This window comes from Apodemus sylvaticus, chromosome 7, assembly GCF_947179515.1.
Source record: "Apodemus sylvaticus chromosome 7, mApoSyl1.1, whole genome shotgun sequence".
NCBI lineage: Eukaryota > Metazoa > Chordata > Mammalia > Rodentia > Muridae > Apodemus > Apodemus sylvaticus.
The window spans coordinates 14,523,692-14,543,008 of NC_067478.1; the positions used below are offsets into that span (position 1 = coordinate 14,523,692).

The 19,317-nt window shown below is 45.9% G+C and overlaps 1 protein-coding gene across 2 annotated transcripts in view; it reads right to left on the reverse strand.

The window, feature by feature from the left end:
• The window catches only part of LOC127688502 (F-box/WD repeat-containing protein 15-like), a 28,337-nt gene extending 9,300 nt beyond the window's left edge, over positions 1-19,037 (reverse strand). Inside the window, exons 1-4 of one of the 2 annotated variants that reach the window (XM_052187185.1) lie at positions 6,382-6,477; positions 5,571-5,608; positions 5,216-5,379; positions 3,953-4,071 (exon numbers count right to left, since the gene is read on the reverse strand). In XM_052187185.1, the coding sequence (XP_052043145.1) occupies positions 3,953-4,071; positions 5,216-5,379; positions 5,571-5,608; positions 6,382-6,471 (411 nt within the window). In that variant the 5' untranslated portion in view covers positions 6,472-6,477. Of the gene's footprint in view, positions 1-3,952; positions 4,072-5,215; positions 5,380-5,570; positions 5,609-6,381; positions 6,478-18,819 lie in introns of those variants that run through there. The other variant, XM_052187184.1, reaches the window with a different exon arrangement.
• Between the last annotated feature and the right edge of the window lie 280 nt (positions 19,038-19,317).

A 19,317-nucleotide genomic window follows, 5' to 3' on the forward strand; every position in this document is an offset into this window, starting at 1 on the left:
GCCAGTTCACCTTTTACTGTCAGTACAAGCAGGGAGGTCTACATAGTTCCAGACCAGCTAGGACTACAGGGGAAGACCATCTCCAGGACAAACAGAACCACCCAACCTCAAGCATGGATTAATGTCCACTCCATTAAGCTCTTTTACCTTTTAAAATAAAAAATAGTTGAGAGAACAGAGGATAATCAGGAAACACATTGAGGTGTCCAGCATTCACCAGATTCTTTCTTATTGTGGTAGAGCATGTAGCCATCTCGCAAGACAGGATACACAAGAGAAAAAAACTCTTGCATAAAAGGACAGGGACTGCACAGTGGGAATCTACTGTCATGAGGCTGAGAAAAGCCATGAGTAAGTCCTCAAGAACCACAGGCATGGCCAGCCCTGTGTTCTTTCCCGTGGGTAATAGGGTCCCCACCATCCCTCTCCCAGGGCATCACATGGGCCCCTAGCACTCACAAACCCATCGAGAACAGAGACTCTACCACACAGGTGTGCTGCTTCCAGGTCATGCAATGCTGCCACAGCCCTACCCTGTTTTCTCTCCTAAGACACACAGCCCAGGAAGGTCCCAGGAGAACTATGCTCAGTGCAAGTCACACCCTGTTCTGTTTAGCACCTGGGGTGAGGTACCCCAAATCCAGGTAGACATTATTAGAGAAAAAATCATGTGGAGAACAGCTGTGTTGCTCCCTCTGCCCCCCAAGAGAGCACAGCTCCACTGTGCTGCCCAGTCAAGGAGTGGGTGTCCATGCTCCTTGTGCCATAGACAATGAGGGGGCAGGTGATGAATTGAGGGAGGGCATCACCCCCCACCATGACAGCTGATGGCCTCTAAGCACACCTGCAGAGTATTTCCCTAATTCATCATCAGTGTGGGAGGACTCAGCCCACTATAGGAGGTGCTACTGCCAGACTGGGGTCCTGGGTGCTATGAGGAAGCTAACTGAGCAAGCCATGGAGAGCGAGCCAGAGAGAGTGACCAACCCTCCATGGCCCCTGCTACAGTTTCTGCCTCAGCCTCCTCTGGTGGACTGTAACCTGTGAGTCCTTTCCTCCAGGTTACTTTTTGGCCACAGCCTTTTAATGCTGCAACAGAAATCACACACACACACAAACTGATAGCCAACCTATATTATGTGGGAAATGTCAGCTCTCAAGACTCTCCAAATATCCAGAAATGAGATCAAGCTGGATGATGGGATTTCTGACAGATAAATAAGTCATTATTCCTCAGGAACTTCTGAAAACAGGTCCCATCTGCCAAACAGTATTTTTAGCCTTGTTTTTGCTACTGTCATAATGTTACATTGTACTCTATTTGCTAGATACATTCTAGAACAAATACACAAACAAAGATTGTCTAACTCAGATATACTTAATAAATACTGGCTTTCAATTTTGTCAGAAATCTGTTAAATGTAATGTTAAGTGTTTTAGCTTACTATAATAGACAGAGACTCCTGAATCCTCATAGTGAATCCCACCCGCACCCTCTAGATCTGAGTGATATGGGCACAGTGACACGACTGCCCAGATTGTGGTGGATAATCACTCCATTTCCTTGCCTGCTGCCAAGACTTGGCCAAAACTGTGGACAAACAGAGGATACAAGGGAGAGTTAAATGTCTCATATTGCCTAAGACAAGTGACTCATTTTTCCCATGTTTCTTCTTCACAGGAAAAAGCTTCTCATCCTCTGGGTCCGATGGCCAGACATCCTCTGTCCGAGTGGAGATAGCATTGTCCACTGAGGCCCCACCAGATAGATGACACTATTGTCTCCAAGGGAAACAACCGAGATGACAAGGTAGCTGGAGCTGTGGCCCTTAGTGACCTAGACACATCCCACCCATCAAATAACCCTATTAAAAAATGGGGTACAGATCTAAACAAAGAATTTTCACCTGAAGAAATTCAGATGGCCGAGAGGCACCTTAAGAAGTGCTCAACATCATTAGTCATTAGGGAAATGCAAATCAAAACAACCCTGAGATTTCACCTTACACCAGTCAGAATGGCTAAGGTCAAAAACTCAGGAGACAGCAGGTGTTGGTGAGGATGTGGAGAAAGAGGAACACTCCTCCACTGCTGGTAGGGCTGTAAGATGATACAACCACTTTGGAAATCAGTCTGGCAGTTCCTCAGAAAACTGGGCATGACACTTCCAGAGGATCCTGCTATACCTCTCCTGGGCATATACCCAAAGGATTCCCCAGCATGCAATAAAGACACATGCTCCATTATGTTCATAGCAGCCTTATTTGTAATAGCCAGAAGCTGGAAAGAACCCAGATGTCCCTCAAAGGAGGAATGGATACAGAAAATGTGGTATAGTTACACAATGGAATACTACTCAGCAATTAGAAACAATGAATTCACAAAATTTTTAGGCAAATGGTTTGATCTGGAAAATATCATCCTAAGTGAGGTAACCCAATCACAAAAGAATACACATGGAATGCAATCTCTGATAAGTGGATATTAATTAGCCCAGAAGCTCTGAATACCCAAGGCACAAATTGCATAACAAATGACTCCCATGAAGAAGTATGGAGAGGGTCCTGATCCCGGAAAGGATTGATCTAGCATTGGAGGGGAATATAAGGACAGAGAAAAAGGAGGGAGGTGATTGGAGAATGGATGGAGGGAAGAAGGTTTATGGGACATATGGGGAGGGGGGATCTGGGAAAGGGGAAATCATTTGGAATGTAAACAAAGAATATGGAAAATAAAAATATTTTTAAAAACTATTAAAAAAAAAAAAGAACATTCCTACACTCCTCCAACATCATCACTTTCCTGACATCCTTCTCATAAATGACACTAACCTGCCATTTTTTTTGTCTTCTGCTTCAGACCCTGACCTCGGCCTCCCAACTCCTTAGTGTCACACAACCTGGGCACATTAAAGATCGCTGGCTATCTGTACCCCCAGGAACTAATTCACAACTGCCACTTACAGCTTCTCTAATGGCTCTGTCAAGAAACCTTAATCACCTTTCACCAGCTGCCCTGACTCTGGTGCTGCCACGACCCCATAATTTTTGTCTATCATGCTTATCTATAGTTGACATGGAAAAAAAGAGTGCTCTACCTATATGGCAATAAACAAAGTGTAGAAGGATCAGGAAAGCTGTCCCATTCACAGCAGCCTCGAACACAATCTTGAAGGGGCCTTGTGGACATGGTACAGGCCTATGATCCCAGCAGGCAGAGGTTGACAGATGTCAGACTTCAAGTGCAGCCAGGTCTACAGAGCAAGTTTGCTCCAAGGGTCTTACACAATGAAACTCTGTTTCAAACAAAAGCAAACAAACAACAAACAAACACACAAATCCTGGAGTAAGGGGCAGGAGTGATGGTTCATAAGTTCAGAGCAATTAGTGCTCTTGCAGAGAACCCTAGTTGGGTTCCCAAAGCCTATACAACGCCTCACAGCCTCTGGCCTCTGGCAGCAGGCACTACCACAGGCACACACACATAGAAAATAAAAAATATATCTTAAAAAAGAATACCTAGGAGTAAATCTGACCTTGTATGAGAACAAACTCTATGATGGAAACTTTGAAATATTGACTGGCCCTGCAGAGATAGCTTAGCGGAGGACCTGAGTTCAGAGCCCACAGCTTACAATCATCTGCAACTATAGTTTTTAGGGGACCTGGCACCCTCTTGTGACCTCCACAGGCAGCAGACACACATTTATTACACCCCATTAAATTCTCTTTACAATTAAATCTGCAGAAAAATGTAACAAGAGGGAAATATCAGGTGTGGTGGTGCAAAACTTTGATCCGAGCCCATGGGAAATCAAGATAGGTGGATCGATACAGGACTTCCAGGACAGCCAGCACTGTACATTGTATCCTGTCTCATCATGACCCACAACACTAAGATGAAATCAGAATTCACATCCAGGGAACTTTTGCTACTCATCAGCCAGACTCACCTCATGAATATCCCAAGTGGAAATCCTGTTCACGGAAGTCACCATACAGACAATGGACTTGTCATTTCTGTTTCTTGTTAAACCACACCCTGAGATATAACATGCATATGCCCGAACTCCTGCAAAAAACAAAATCCAACAATATGTGGGCACAGCACAGTCAATGCGCCACTCAAACCAAAGGAGCTATGTTTCCTTTCCCCCTGTCATGGAGAATGCTTGTAAAAGCTGTGGAAAGGAAGAAGGGAGAGGCAGCCAAGCAAGCTGCAGGCTGGTCATTTGTTCAGAGACATTTCCTCTTTAATCTGTTTCTATAGATTCAAAATGAGGGCTGGGGGCTGGGGCTGTAACTCAGTGGGCAGGGCGCTCGGTTGAGTTCCTAGAGGCCTATGGACTGTGACCTGGTACTCATGTGGAAGCAGAAGGATCCGAGTTCAGGTCATTGAGTTTGCTACATGAAGGGTTTGAGGTCAGCATGTGGTACATGAGATCCTGTTGAGAGAGAGAGAGGAGAGAGGGAGGGAGAGAGAGAGAAAGAGAGAGAGGAGAGAGGGAGAGAGAGAGAGAGAGAGAGAGAGAGAGAGAGGAGAGAGGGAGGGAGAGAGAGAGAGAGAGAGAGAGAGAGAGAGAGAGAGAGAAGGAAGGAAGGAAGGAAGGAAGGAAGGAAGGAAGGAAAAAGAAACAAAAGATAAGAAAAATCCACTGTAAAGATGTACCAGTCCAGAGAGAAGAAAAGCAGCAGATCATGCGTTTGAGGCCAGCCTAGTCTACAGATCAAGTTCCAGACTAGCCATGGCTATGAAATAAGGCCTTACCTCAAAACAAACAGGAAAGATAACAGATTCCACCAAGTTGTCTTTACACACACACACACACACACTGTGCCATGTACACACATCACATACATACACACACACTAAAATCAATAAATGTAAAAAATTAAAAAGAATTTCTCCATAACTTAACTGTTCCAAGGAAGTTTTTGAGAAAAATAAATACTAAAGCCAATTTAGTAATTTCCCCATTAAATTCTCTCTGCACACTGGGAAGGATTTGAACCTTCAGGGAAAGGGAGGGATAGGGCAGGTTTTACAATGTGGAGCAACCACTCAGCAGATCACAGATTGGTTCCATGGCTAGGCTAGCACAGCAGCCCCATCCTGTTAAGCTACAATTCCCTGCCTGTTATTAAATGAGAATGTAGGACTGCACAGAATGGGAAAAACAAAGTGGGCATCACTACTAGGGTACCCCAGCCCATACCATACTCTGCAGGAATTTCCTTGTAAGTGAAATCTTCTGGCTTTGCCCGGGACTTGGTGTGTTCTTGCCATGTTCTGTAAACATAGAACTGCTTCCATGTCTCTGTGCCCAGGAATTGAAGGTTGACCTTGTCACAGAAGAGCCATCTCTTCTGACAGAACTTTCTGCAATTCACAGTTGCAATCCCATCAGGCTGAACGCACTCACCTCACCTTAGAGCCATGGTTACAGTGATTTATTTATTCACTAACCACCCTCCTTCAACAAAGGTCCAGGTCCAGAATCAGAAGACCTCTTCTTCCCTTCCTGCCCCATCTTGTCCCCTCTTCCCATCCCTCCCTGCCCCTCTTCTTACCTCCATAGGACATCACTGCTTGCCACTGTATTCCAGCTCTATAAGAGAGAAAAGAATCTTTAAACCAACACCTGCCTCCCTCTCCTGCTCTCAATTTGTTCCTTGCTGGGCCTACACAGGTTAATCAAACACAGTCCTAGCTCTCCAGGCCCAGCCAGCCTGGAGAGACCTCTCCCAGCAAACACAAGTCACCTTGTGAGGCCTCAGAGGAAGGAGGGCCAACCTCCGAAGGTCTGACATGAAGTCTCAAGGATGACATGTGTCAGCAGCACATCTCCACAGGGCAGCTGGTTCTTTTCCTTTAGCAGAATTTTGTTATCGCTGTTACTGTTCTGAGATAGGGTGTCTAGTCACCTAGGCTGGGTTTAAGTTCATGTGATTGAGTCTGACCCACACTCCTGATTATTTTGCTTCCACCTCCCAAGTGCTTCAATTACAGGCATGAGCCACCACTCCTGCCTCACTGACCGGATTTAAGGTCTTCAGAATGGTTAAAGCTGACCCATGAGCCCTAGGTATATCTGTTTGCTATTCTGTAGACTGGTGCTCCTGTTGGTCAAGAGAAGCAGCTGAGTTCTCAAAACACTAATGTGTCAGAGCTGAGTAGAAAGGTCTGGATAAGGTAAGTTGAAGGAAGGAAGGAAGGAAGGAAGGAAGGAAGGAAGGAAGGAAGGAAGGAAGGAAGGAAGGAAGGAATCCAGGCTGTGTTAGTGTGATGCTGGGGTAGCTGAGACTCCATGTTGAGAAGGAAAGGCCAAAGCGGCCTTATGTAGGATGCACCCCATGGAGGACTCAGCCCAGGAGCTTTTACCTTGTTCACTTGGGCAACCTGGAGCAAACTGAAGGCATCCAGATAGGAGAGGATTTTCATCATCGGCACACTGGGCAAATGGATCTCCATCTTCTGTGGCCTACGTCCACCCTGACTCTTCTCTCTCCTCCCCAGCTTCCTCACATTTTAAAGGCTTGGCCAAAGGGTCAGCAGGATGGCCACCCACAGCTCATCAGGCTTTGATTGGAGCAAGCTGCAGGTGTGTAGACTCTCAGCCTGCCCCTGCCCCCACTCACTGGAGACAGATACACTCAGCTGAGAGCGCTCACACCTAAACTACTCCACAGTGTCTTTCATTGGGTAGATGAGTTCATCATCCCCTTCCTGGCACTGTGGAGACCAAAAGTCCATGATCTGGGGCAGCCCCGACTGATTATGTACTTGTCAGAAGTTTCTAGAAAATACTGAGTAGCACACTAATTTTCTACAGGTTCAGTTGCTTATGTGAAGCCCAGTAGGTTGCTCCAAATTACTTGTGTAGGGAATCTGGTTTCCATGTTTATGTCTACCTTGAGAACTGAATTAGATCAGCAGAGAGACCTCTCTGTGCCCGCACAGCCTCTGAGACTATGTGCTTGTGTACTTAACTTTCTAGTAGAAAGGGCTGGTCAAAGATAGACACCTGATGGTTATCGCTGGTCTGTGTGTGTATGCACATGCATGTGTACTCATACATAAAGGCACTTTTACATGTACTGCACATGAATTCCATGCCAGCCTAGGCTAAAGAATGAGACTTTGTTTCAAAAAAGAGTAAAATAAATACTGCTTTTATTCATGATGATTATATTACTAACCATAAATTGAAATGTACTTTTATTCTAAAATTACATTCTCCTGTGCATGCACATGGTAGAGCTGATGTCCCAGGCCCTTGGTAAGTGTGCTCCTTTGTACTTTAAGACAATAAGTCAGGGAACTCAGGACCAAGACAGAGTGCACACAGACAAACCATGGACATATGCATGTACACATAAGCAGACACACACACATACAAAATGGATATATGTTTACATGGAGAGACACACTTTTGAAACTACGCTCTCAACTGATTCAGATTGTAAATATTTTGAGGACTGCAGGCCCCACCATTGTCTTTGCTACCACAGAGATGGAGGTTAGAATGTGAAGCAGTAATCAAAGCCAAAGCAGCCTGAAGAGAGGACTGCAGGCCACAGTGCAGGCCCCGAAAGAGCCAGAGGCCTCCCTGGGCTACACTTCCTCAGTTTTCTTCTTTCTTTTTCATTTTTCTTTCCTTTATTTGACTTTGAGACAGGTCTCCCTCTCTAGCCCTGACTGACTATCCTGGATTGTGATAAATAGTCCCTGCCTCAAACTTAAAGATCTCTCTGCCTCTGCCCTTCAAGTGCTGGGATGAAAGATGTGTGCCACAATGCCTGGCTTTCAACTTTCTGTTTGCATGTTTGCTGAGGCAGAGGATGGCCCTGGCTTCTGTCTCTGAGTGCCTGATTAGATGTTCAAATGCAGATCTCTTATAACTCCTTGTAACAGACATGAGGCATTCCTACCCCAGACACCTTAACAGTGGATATTTTCCATTCATGATAGAGATCAGATTGTTTTTACAATGTGTAATTGTTTAAGATGTGTGTGTGTGTGTGTGTGTGTGTGTGTGTGTGTGTGTGTGTGTGTGAATGAGAGAGAATATCATCCTATGATCCAGACTGGCCTAGAATTCACTGTGGAGTTTAGGTTAGCCTCGAATATGAATTCTCTTGCCTGCAGATGCCAGAAAAAAGGCATTTGTCCTGCTGGTACTGAGGTTAAAGCCACCATGTGGGTACTGAAAATCAAACACAGGTCCTCTGGGAAAACAGTCAGTTCCTGCCAGGGCAAGAATTGGCTCCAAGCCGCCTGGATTCCAGGACTTGGGAGGAGACTTACATTCTACCTGGAGAACCTGGGACATTTCAACTTTCAGTCTAATAGTGCGTCTATGCCATCTCTCCAGCCTGGGATCCAAGTGTGACACCAAGCTTCAGGCTGTGGAAACCAAGTTCTGTCTATTGCTTCATCTCAGGGCCAAAGACTTCAGTCAGAACAAGGCATAGGCCACTCCAGAGATGCAACAGCCAGCATACCTGCCTGCCTCACACCCAGGAGGGACATGGCAACATTTGGAGACCCCTGACTCCCAGTCCAGCCCAGGTTCCTCTTTGTGTTTGAATGTAATGGCACATGTATGTGTGATGTGGGCCTGTGAGCTTGGGTAACACAGAAGCTCTACCCTTGGAGGAAGTGTGCCCTGGTCAAAAGCCACGTGGACTCAGAGCATAAAAAGTGGGCTTTCACTGCACAGTGCCCACACAGAGAGAACAGACTTCTCACCCTCTGCTTCCTCTCCTATAAGTCATTTCCTGACTACCTGCCAGAGAAGTCACCATAGGAAAGCTGTTGCATGTGTGGGACCCTGCTGACCGGCTGGCTCTCCATGCCCAGAGGCCAGGCCTGCTGGGTGATCCACTCCACACAGGTTTCGTGGAAGAAGAGGAGAAGAGGAAGGGCAGAGAATAGAAGCTGTAAGTTCCACACTCACCCTTCCTGAGGTGGAAGGTGGTAATGGGAAGGCAGAAACTGGGAGCCAGAGGACTTGGGTCCTTGCTGGGACTCAGTGTCCCCATAACAAACTACATAGGGAACCTTTCTTCCATTAGGGCCTCTCTGTCATAAGCTCATTTTGTAACTGAAACAGAACATTAAAATCCAATCTTAATCTCTCTCTCTCTCTCTGTCTCTGTCTTTCTCCTCTCTTTGCCTCCTCTATCTATCTCTGTCTCTGCATGTCTCTCTGACTTTCTGTCTCTATCTCTGTCTGTGTGTCTCTGTCTTTATGTCTCTCTCCCTCTCCCCCCCCCCCCCATATGTCTGACTTCATATTTAACTCCACCTGGCCTTTTTGTTCCTCATTAATCAGGTGAAGTGTGTGTCAGGGTTGGTCGGTTGGTTGCTGATTGGATTTTTGAGACAGGGTTTCTGTGTGTAGCCTTGGCTATCCTGGAATTTGCTCTGTACACCAGGCTGGCCTCAAATTCAGAGATCTGTTCACCTCTGCTTGGACTAAAGGTGCACACACCACCATTTGTTTAAAATCACTGTGTTTGATGATCAAGAACAGGCCTGTGTACAATGATTGAGCTCACCCACCCATTGTGTAATGTGCCTGGAACTATGCACAACCCGAAGAAATACCATTCTGACAAGAATGATCACTGTTTTTTTTTTTTCTTGAGATGTGCAGAACTGAAAAACATATGTATGACCAGTGATCAGGGTCACTTCTGCATACCTGGCCACTAACTTCACACATGACAAGGTACCCACCCACCCTGTCTCCAGTCACCTGTTACTAGAACATACTCGTCTTCCTAGAAGTGTTGGCCTCTCACTGGCCATTCTGTGACCAGCTAGCTCATCAATAAATGCAATCCTCTCTCATGCACCATCTTGTTCCTCACCTGGTTGGGTGTGTCAGGCTCTAGGCAGAATGTGACACAGTGTATCACAGTGCACCTGTGTTCAGAGGAAAATTTGAGAGAGTTAGTTCTCATCTGCCACACGGTTCTTCGAGCTCAAAAACACACACAAACCCACAAATGCACATCTGGCTTTATATTAAATGGCTTCCTCAGTGGGACATGGCACCTTTTTTCCACAGTGCCAAGGCAGATCAATAAAATGGTTGGCTTATATTCACTTGTAAAACTCTGCTATTGACTCTGGGCCCAATGGCAGAACTGTAGGCTGACCCAAGCAAACTCACACAGCCTTGCCAGCACAGACAGCCCAAGGCCAGCACAGGTCTTACACCACAGTTACCCAAGTCACATCATTTGCTGCGGGGAGAGGCATTTGCTAAGTGCCAACCACCCAGAGGCCCCTGCGCTTATGAAGTCCTTCTCAGGGTCCAAATGGCCAAAGGAAAGTCCCAAGTAAGATAGATGCTATGCTATTCTAGTTGGATTTCTCAGGCTCTGATAAACACTGTGACCAAAAGCAACTTGGGGAAGAAAACATTTGGATTACAGGTCACAGCCCATCACCAGGGAAGCCACAACAGGAACTGAAGCACAGGTCATGGAGGGACCGCAGCATGGGCTTACCCAGCCTGCTTTCTTAACCACCCAGGAATCCTTCCTTAGGCAAAGGGAATGGAGTGGGGGTAGCACCACCCACAGTGGGCTGGGCCCCCACATCAATCATTAATGAAGAAAATGCCTTACAGTCCTGCCTGCAGGCCAGCCTGAGGGAGGCATTCCTTTAAATGGAGGCTCTCTTTTCTCAACTGACTCCATCTTCATCAAGTTGACCAAACTCTACCATATATATTTGCGTGCGTGTTCTGGCGTGAGTGTGGGCACTCGCACACTCTCATCACATGCTCACCCCCATGGACACACACATGCTCGAGCATAGGGTGATCCTAGCTCCTGTGTAGACCAGCATGGCTCTACAGTCCACTTCTGGTCTGTCCTCACTAGCCCAGGCCTGACCCACATTTTTCCTCAGTCACAGCAGCCCTGTCAGTAGGCACCTTTCAGTCCAATTAATCTAACCTTCCCCTTCCCTGTGTGGTCAGTATTCCACAAAGGAACAACACTAATGGGCATCAGGCAGTTGTAGCTGAGTAAGCAGAGGAGGGATGAGGAGACCTCCATTTCCTCAGTTCCCCAGAATATCCTGGGGCTGCAAACTGTTACTCACAGAGCAAACTGTTTATCCTGGAGAACGAATCAAGGCCATTTCCTTTATTAGGACTGTTCCTCCAGATACCATTGCCTTGATGACATTTAAAGCAGCAGAGAGGGCACTGGGGAGGTGGCTCAGTGGCTAAGGGAATTTGCTGATCCACAGAGGACCCAGTTTAGTCCCCAGTACCCACAAGGCAGTTCACAACCATCTGTAACTCTAGTTACAAGAGATCCAACACGGTCTTCTGGTCCCTCTGGTGCAAGGCTTGCACATGGTGCACATACATACACCTAGGCAAAACACACACATGTTTTGATTTTAAAAACTTCAAAACCACATACATATAAAATTAATTTTTACATTTATTTATTTTTGCGAAATTAAGGGTTTTTTTGGTTATTTGAGGTGGGGTCTCTCTATATAGTCGTGGCTGTCCTGGAACTCATCCTGTAGATCAGGCTGGGTGAAATTAATTTTTAAGACATAGTAAGTGGTTTAAATTTATCGATCTGAGTATACTCACATGTCAATGTGGACATGGAGGTCATAGATCTGTGTTCATGTTTCCCTCTTTTGGTCTACATGTTAAAAATCAATGATTACACTATTATTACTACTTGGGGTAGAGGAGGCGGTACAACACACATGGAGAAGTTTGAAGGAGACCTGCAGGGTAAGTTCTGTCCTCGCAACTGTGGGCTGCAGAGATCGAACCCGGGTCATGAGGTTTGCAGGGCAGCGCCTCTACCGACTGAGCAATCGCTAGCCCTCCATCTCTTATATAGACAGATATCTCCCTGAACCTAGAGTTTCCCCTTTCCACTAGGCTGGCTACCTCATTGGGAGTGCAGCACATCATGCTGTACCTGGCTATTCCAAGGCTACTGGGGATCGGGACTCAGACCCTCCTGCTTCAAGCAGCCAGCACTTTACTCACGGCTGAACTTGACTAATGTACTCTATCCAGGAAAAAATCCACAGGAAAAGCCTTCTTTATAGACCACCCATACACTTGTGTTAAAATCACTTGGGACAAACCTGGAGCTGCTCCACTGAACAGTGAACTGTAGTCCTCTTGCCCTAGGCATGGATTTCTGCCTGTTATTTCAGCTACCAATGGTAAACAATCTGAAAATATTAAATAGGAAATTCTGGAAATAGGATGAGGAGATAGATGTGTGTGTTTGTGTGTGTGTGTGTGTGTGTGTGTGTATGTGTATATCTTAATGGTAAAGTGCTCCTCTAGCATGCCCAAAACCCTGCATTTGATCCATGTTCACACACCTATTCACAATGTGAGTTCTGGCCTCTGTGGGCACTGCATGCATGCAGTGCACAGTTGTGCATGCAGGCAAATGAACTCATATATAAAATGAAAATAAATCTTTAGCCTGCTGGGTATAGTAGCACGCACACACCTTTAATTTCAGCATTCAGGAGGTAGAGGCTGGTGGATCTGATTTCAAGGCCATTCTGGTTTGTGGGGGAAAAAAAGGTGGGGCCTTGGGGCCTGAACACTGGCAGGCAGAGCCCACATCCAGGAGAACTGGTGGGAAAGGCCCACAGAAGGGAAAACTGACTATTCCTGAGCAGCGGGACGGGGTGGCGGGCACCCTAGTACCTGTAGAGCGACAGGCTGCCTGGCTAGCGGGAGGGGTGGCCTTGCTCACAAGGTGGTGCCTTTCTGGCATGGGCCTCCGGGTACCTATTGAGGAAGCTTGGCTGAGAAGAGGCTGGGTCCTTTCCTGGTGGCTGGAAACGCTGAGGCCCGCTCCATGTTCTTACACGGCGGGTTTTGAAAATAAAAGAGACAGTTCATAGTTATAATGCTTTATTATAGAAAAGTAGGAGGGGAGATAGAGGGATGAGAGCCGGCCATGACCAAATGGAAAGAGAGGAAACAGGGAGACAAGGGCAAGGACTAGAGAGAGGCAAGAGAGGGCAAGGCGGGGCAATAAGCCTCCTTTAAGAGTGGGCTGGCTGACCTGGCAACAGCCAGGTAACCATGGGGCAGGGAAAACATGGCTGTAGCCTGTTGACTGTAGGGGTGGAGTCCAGCCAGAACACTAGGGGCCTGGGGTGTGGCCACATGTGACTGATGGCCACAGGATTATAGAGTTGAGGAGTCAGGAGTCAGGGAGCATGGCTCAATAGTTCTGGCCCTTGTAGAAGAATGTTCTACTGGGTCTCAGGAGTAAGTCTTGCTCAACCAGGCCAAAGACCGCCTTACAAGGTCCCACACTGGTCTACATAGCCAATTTCTAGAACAGCCAGTATTAAGTAGAGGGCTTCTCTCAAAAAAAAGGAAGCAGAGGCAGGAGCAAATCTGGGCTCCACAGTGAGTTCCAGAACAGAACCCTATCGCAAAAAAACCAAAATAAATAAATAAGGTATAGTGTACTGGTGAGTGTTCTCATTGCTGTAAGAGTTAAGAACCTGACAAAAGCAACTGAAGGGACAGTTTATTTGGGCTCATTGGTGTAAGAGCAGACAGCCCATCACAATGGAGTCCCCAAGGTGTGTCTCCTAGGGGATCCCAAATGCAGTTAGTCTGACCTTGAACATTAGCCTCCACCCACCTCATTCTGAGCAGTGAAGAAATCTTCCTCCTTCCCACCCAGGGCATGAATCATCCCTTTGTCCCACACGTGCCCACTCTATACACTACCCATTCATCAGCCTCTTAGTGGCTGTCTGCCTTCTGGGACACACTGTCACAGTGCACACTCAGTGTAAATGACCACAGCTGGTTCCCGTCCTGTTGAGTGCAAAGCCAAAGCAAAAGGGCATGGCAGAGAAGAGCCTCCTCACAGAAAGGAACTGGGAGGCCTTGTTCTGGGATCCTGAGCACACTCATAGGGGAAGCACTTAAGGGTCAGGCGCTTCTTGAGCACGCTCAATTGGAAGTCCTCCTCCAGGAGTCACGGACTGCAGACTTGGGTCTGTATTCCTGGGTCAGTTCAAGGAACACAGGTTCAAAGAGCCTAAAGCTAGACGACAAATACTTGTGCTTACTTGTTTCTAGTTTTATCTGAAGCGCAACAGGACATTTGAAGGCACATGAAGGCGCCTGCCTTGCCTTGTTGCTGACAGCAGGGTTACTGGAGGGCAGCCCCCATTGCATGACTGACAAGCCCAGAACCTTACGTCACTTTCAGTGTCTACCTGGATTTTGGTTGGTTGGTTGGTTGGTTGATTTTATTTGGTTTGAGGACTGGTTGGTAGGACTGTTCATTTAAGACAGAGCTCAGGATGTAGGCCATTGGTGAGCTCAAGAATTCTCCTTCATTATCCACCTGAATGCTGAGATTAGAGCCAAGAGCCACCATGAGCAGACTGTCTTTTGTTTAACAATAACAAAATTTTTTTTAAATATTTTAGTTATGTATATAGATGGATTACATATGCTGGGGGAGAGCAGATATTGAGGGTGGAAAATGTAGGGTTGGCATTTCCTGGGGTGTGATATTTACAGCTACATGCCACATGGATGTGACTATAGGTGCCCTGGAGCCCAGAGGCTGTACCTATCACACACAGATCCCCCTGGAGCTGTAGGTACAGGAGGTTGTAATCTTACAGGCAGAGGAACTCACACCCTCTAGAACAATAGTGTGTGCACTTAATCCATAGGTCCTTTATCCAGTCTCATTAACAAATTATTTTAAATTAATTTTTGCCATGGCACACCTGTGGAAGAGAGAGGACAGCTTTGCAGTGCTGGTTTCCCTCCTCTACCAAGTGGGTCCTGGGCACAGAACTCAAGTCCTGAGGGTCAGTTTCAGGTGCCTTTGCCCTCTGACAGCTGAGATGTCACCCCCTCCACCTTAGTGATGACAAAGTCTGCAGTGAGAGTTCATTTACATTTCCTGATGTGGGTGGTGCTGCCCTTAACCCCACACTCAAACTGCAGAGACAGGTGGATCTCTGTGCGTTCAAGGCCAGGGTCTACACAGCAAGTTCCAGGACAGCCAGGACTACACAGAGAACCTGTCATGAAAAAAGCAAGACAAAAGAAAAGTTCCCAGTTTTTCTAACTGTTGATTTCCTGTGAATTGGGACGTAAAGGAACACTTTGCCTAGAACTGCAGATGCATCTGTGTTCTTTTACACATACAGTTACATTATCGCAATGGAGGGATTCACCTTGACCTGACTGCAGCTGCAGCAACCACAATTACTTCTGAATAATCCTGTCAGGTCCCCTTTCACTGTTTCCCAGTGGGCTATGATGAAGCTAACCCATCAGAGTGATAAGCAAGGTTTTGCCACCCACACCCAGTACCAGAACTGAGGGATGCTCCCAACATCTTAGCAATTAGCTTGAGAGGAGCAGGTGTTTGCTTTTGTCCTCACGCCATAAGCTCCCTTCTGTTCACATACATTTGATGGATCCACTGGTCTTGCTGCCACCCAGAAACATGATTCTGCTGAGAAGAAAGTACCCAGTAGATGGCAGTCTGAAATCCTGGGTTTGTCTGCCTCTTCTGGGGTCTCATGTCACTTGTAGGCTGTGCATATGCCTTGGGGCTGGGTTTGCTGACTCTGCAGAATGCTGTTATAATGAACAGTGCACACTCTACTCTTTACAAAGACCGTGTGTGATGTGCTTTTTCCATGTGAAGACTGTACGAGTAATTTAATACTGAGGACAACAGCAAGAAGACCAGAAATTAGAACTATTTAAGGCTATTAGCCTTGGGACAGAGCAGTAGATCAAAGAATTGAAAATATTAGAAATTGCATCAATAGTTGATTTTTAAATACAAGGCAAAGTAAGTTGGTCATGATGGTGCACTCCTTTAATCCCAGCACTTATGTGTCAGAGGCAGGCAGAAATCAGGCCAGCCTATTCTACAAAGGCAATGCCCGAGCAGTCACAGATATAGAGAGAACCCCTGTCTTGAAACAAACAAGCAAACAGAACAAGGCAAAATGGGTGATGTGAAATGCCCTTCTGATTTGCAGGACCCAGAACTGATGATTGCAGTCAGCTACTCTCTTGGTTAGATTTTGGAAAACTTGATGAAGCTGGAGTCAGTTGAGAAAAGAGAGCCTCCATTTAAAGGAATGCCTCCCTCAGGCTGGCCTGCAGGCAGGACTGTAAGGCATTTTCTTCATTAATGATTGATGTGGGAGGCCCAGCCCACTGTGGGTGGTGCTACCCCCACTCCATTCCCTTTGCCTAAGGAAGGATTCCTGGGTGGTTAAGAAAGCAGGCTGGGTAAGCCCATGCTGCTGTTCCTCCATGACCTGTGCTTCAGTTCCTGTTGTGGCTTCCCTGGTGATGGGCTGTGACCTGTAATCCAAATGTTTTCTTCCCCAAGTTGCTTTTGGTCACAGTGTTTATCAGAGCCTGAGAAATCCAACTACAACAGCATAGCAACTATCTTACCTGGGATTTTCTTTGGCCATTTGGACTCTGAGAAGGTCCTAATAAACGCAGGGGTCTCTGTGTGGCTGGCACTCAGAAAATGCTTCTGCCCACAGCAAATGATGTGAATTGGGTAACTCTGTGATCTAAGACATGTGCTGGCCTTGGGCTGTCTATGCTGGCAAGGCTGTGTGAGTTTGCTTGGGTCAGCCTACAGTTGTGTTGGGTGGAGTCAAAAGCAGAGTTGTACAAGTGAATATAAGCCAATCATTTTATTGATCTGCCCTGACACTGTGCAAAAAAGTCCCACTGAGGAAGCCATTTAATATGAAGCCAGATGCTCTGTGTGTGTTTGTGGGTTTGTGTGCGTTTTTGAACCCAGGACCCATGTAGTAGACAAGAACTGACTCCCTCAAGTTTCCTTGAACACAGGTGCACTGTGACACACTGTGTCACATTCTGCCTAGAGCCTGATAGAGCCAACCAGGCAAGGGAGAAGGTGTGCATGACAAAGAATTGTATCAATTGACGAGATAGCTGTTCAGAAAATAGCCAGTGAGGGGCCAACACATCCAGGAAGCCAATTATTTTCTAGAAACAGATGATTGGAGACAGGGTGGGTGGGTGTCTTCCCATGTGTAAAGTCAGTGACCATGTATACAGATGTGACCCTGATCACTGGACACATATGGTTTTCAGTTCTACAGATCTCAAGAACAAAACAGTGATTATTCTTGTCTCGATGGTTATTTCTTTGGGTTACTCTTACTGATGGCTTGAGCATAGCACCTGACACATTACACAATGGGCAGGTAAGCTCAGGTCGCTGCACACAGGTGTTCTTAATCAGCAAACACAGTGATTTTTACAAAATGATGGGGTGTGCACCTGTGACAAGTTCCACAGATTGAGATATTAGACTTCAAAAGTAAGAGGTGTCCTAAAACCGGTTGTGGAACGCTTGACCAAAACAAACATATTAAGTTGTAGTTCTCATGACAATTTGTATTTTGTTCTCTTTCATTCCTTTTCTTAGTTTCAAGTTCCTGATAGTCTAGACCATGATCTTAAACAAAAATAATGAGTACAAAACCATTCCTTGAGACGGGTCACTAACATGACCTTATCTCCAAGGAAACCAACGCTTTACTTTTGAAATCATTTACGTAATTATTATGATAAAAACTTTCCCAACAATAAAATTTCATATGGCTCCACATATGTCATCAGAGGTAGGTGTTAATATATGATTAAAAACAGCCTTAATTAAAAAATAAAAATAGTTTAAATTTATGCTTTAAAGATGTATAAAAAATCAGACATTAGATGTTAAACAATAATTAACCATAGGGGCTGAAAAGTTAGCTCAATGGTTAAGAAGACTGACCATAAAGATTTATTAACCTGTTTTTGGGGATATGCCACTAGCCTTAGACTACCCTATTAACATGTTCTTTTAAAACTGTTATATTTTGATGGGGATGTTACCTGTTCTGTTTGTGATTCACTAAACATGTAGTTTCAGAGTCATAATGCTCAGCAGATTTTTGTATTTTACTGTGCCAAATGATTCTTGTTGGGATTCGTGACTGTTTCTTAAGACATGGTTTCTAAGAGTTGTCATGTTTGGTTTAATGTATAAAATCCCCTACTTGAGAGCTACAAAATACACTTAGATTCAAACTGCCTCTGTGTTTATTTCTGTTTGTCACCTCCGAATCCTTACCCATCTAGACTTTGAAGACCCTCATCCCAGAGACCACCACTCCAAGCTGGAGTGGTCCTTGACATGCACCTTTAGTCCCAGCAGAGGCAGACAAATCTCTGAGTTTAAGGCCACCCTGGTGTACAGAGAGAGTTCCAGGACTGCCAGGGCTATACAGAGAAACCCTGTCTCAAAAAAGCAATCAACAACCAACCAAGCAACCCCAACCCCCACACACACTTCATCTGATTACTATGGATCAAAAAGATCAGGTAGAGTTAAATATACAATATAATATAGAGTTAAATTCAGGCACACAGAGGGAAAAGGAAAGATACAGAGAGACAGAGACACACATAGAGACACAGAGATAGAGGCAGACAGACAGAAAGACAGGGGGCAGAGAGGGAGGGGGAGCAGAGAAAGAGTGAGAGATTGAGATCAGATTTTAATGTTCTGTTTCAGTTACAAAATCATCTTATGACAAAGAGGCCCTAATGGCAGAAGGGTCCCTATGTAGTTTGTTATGGGGACACTACATCCCAGCAAGGACCCAGGTCCTCTGGCTCCCAGTTTCTGCCTTCCCATCACCACCTTCCACCTCAGGAGAGGTGAGTGTGGAACTTACGGCTTCTATTCTCTGCCCTTCCTCTTCTCCTCTTCTTCCACAAAACCTGTGTGGAGTGGATCACCCAGCAGGCCTGGCCTCTGGGCATGGAGAGCCAGCCGGTCAGCAGGGTCCCACACATGCAACAGCTTTCCTATGGTGACTTCTCTAGCAGGTAGTCAGGAAATGACTTATAGGAGAGGAAGCAGAGGGTGAGAAGTCTGTTCTCTCTGTGTGGGCACTGTGCAGTGAAAGCCCACTTTTTTTTTAATTTTTTTTATTCGATATAATTTATTTACATTTCAAATGATTTCCCCTTTTCTAGCCCCCCACTCCCGAAAGTCCCGTAAGCCCCCTTCTCTTCCCCTGTCCTCCCACCCACCCCTTCCCACTTCCCCATTCTGGTTTTGCTGAATACTGCTTCACTGAGTCATTCCAGAACCAGGGGCCACTCCTCCTTTCTTCTTGTACCTCATTTGATGTGTGGATTATGTTTTGGGTATTCCAGTTTTCTAGGTT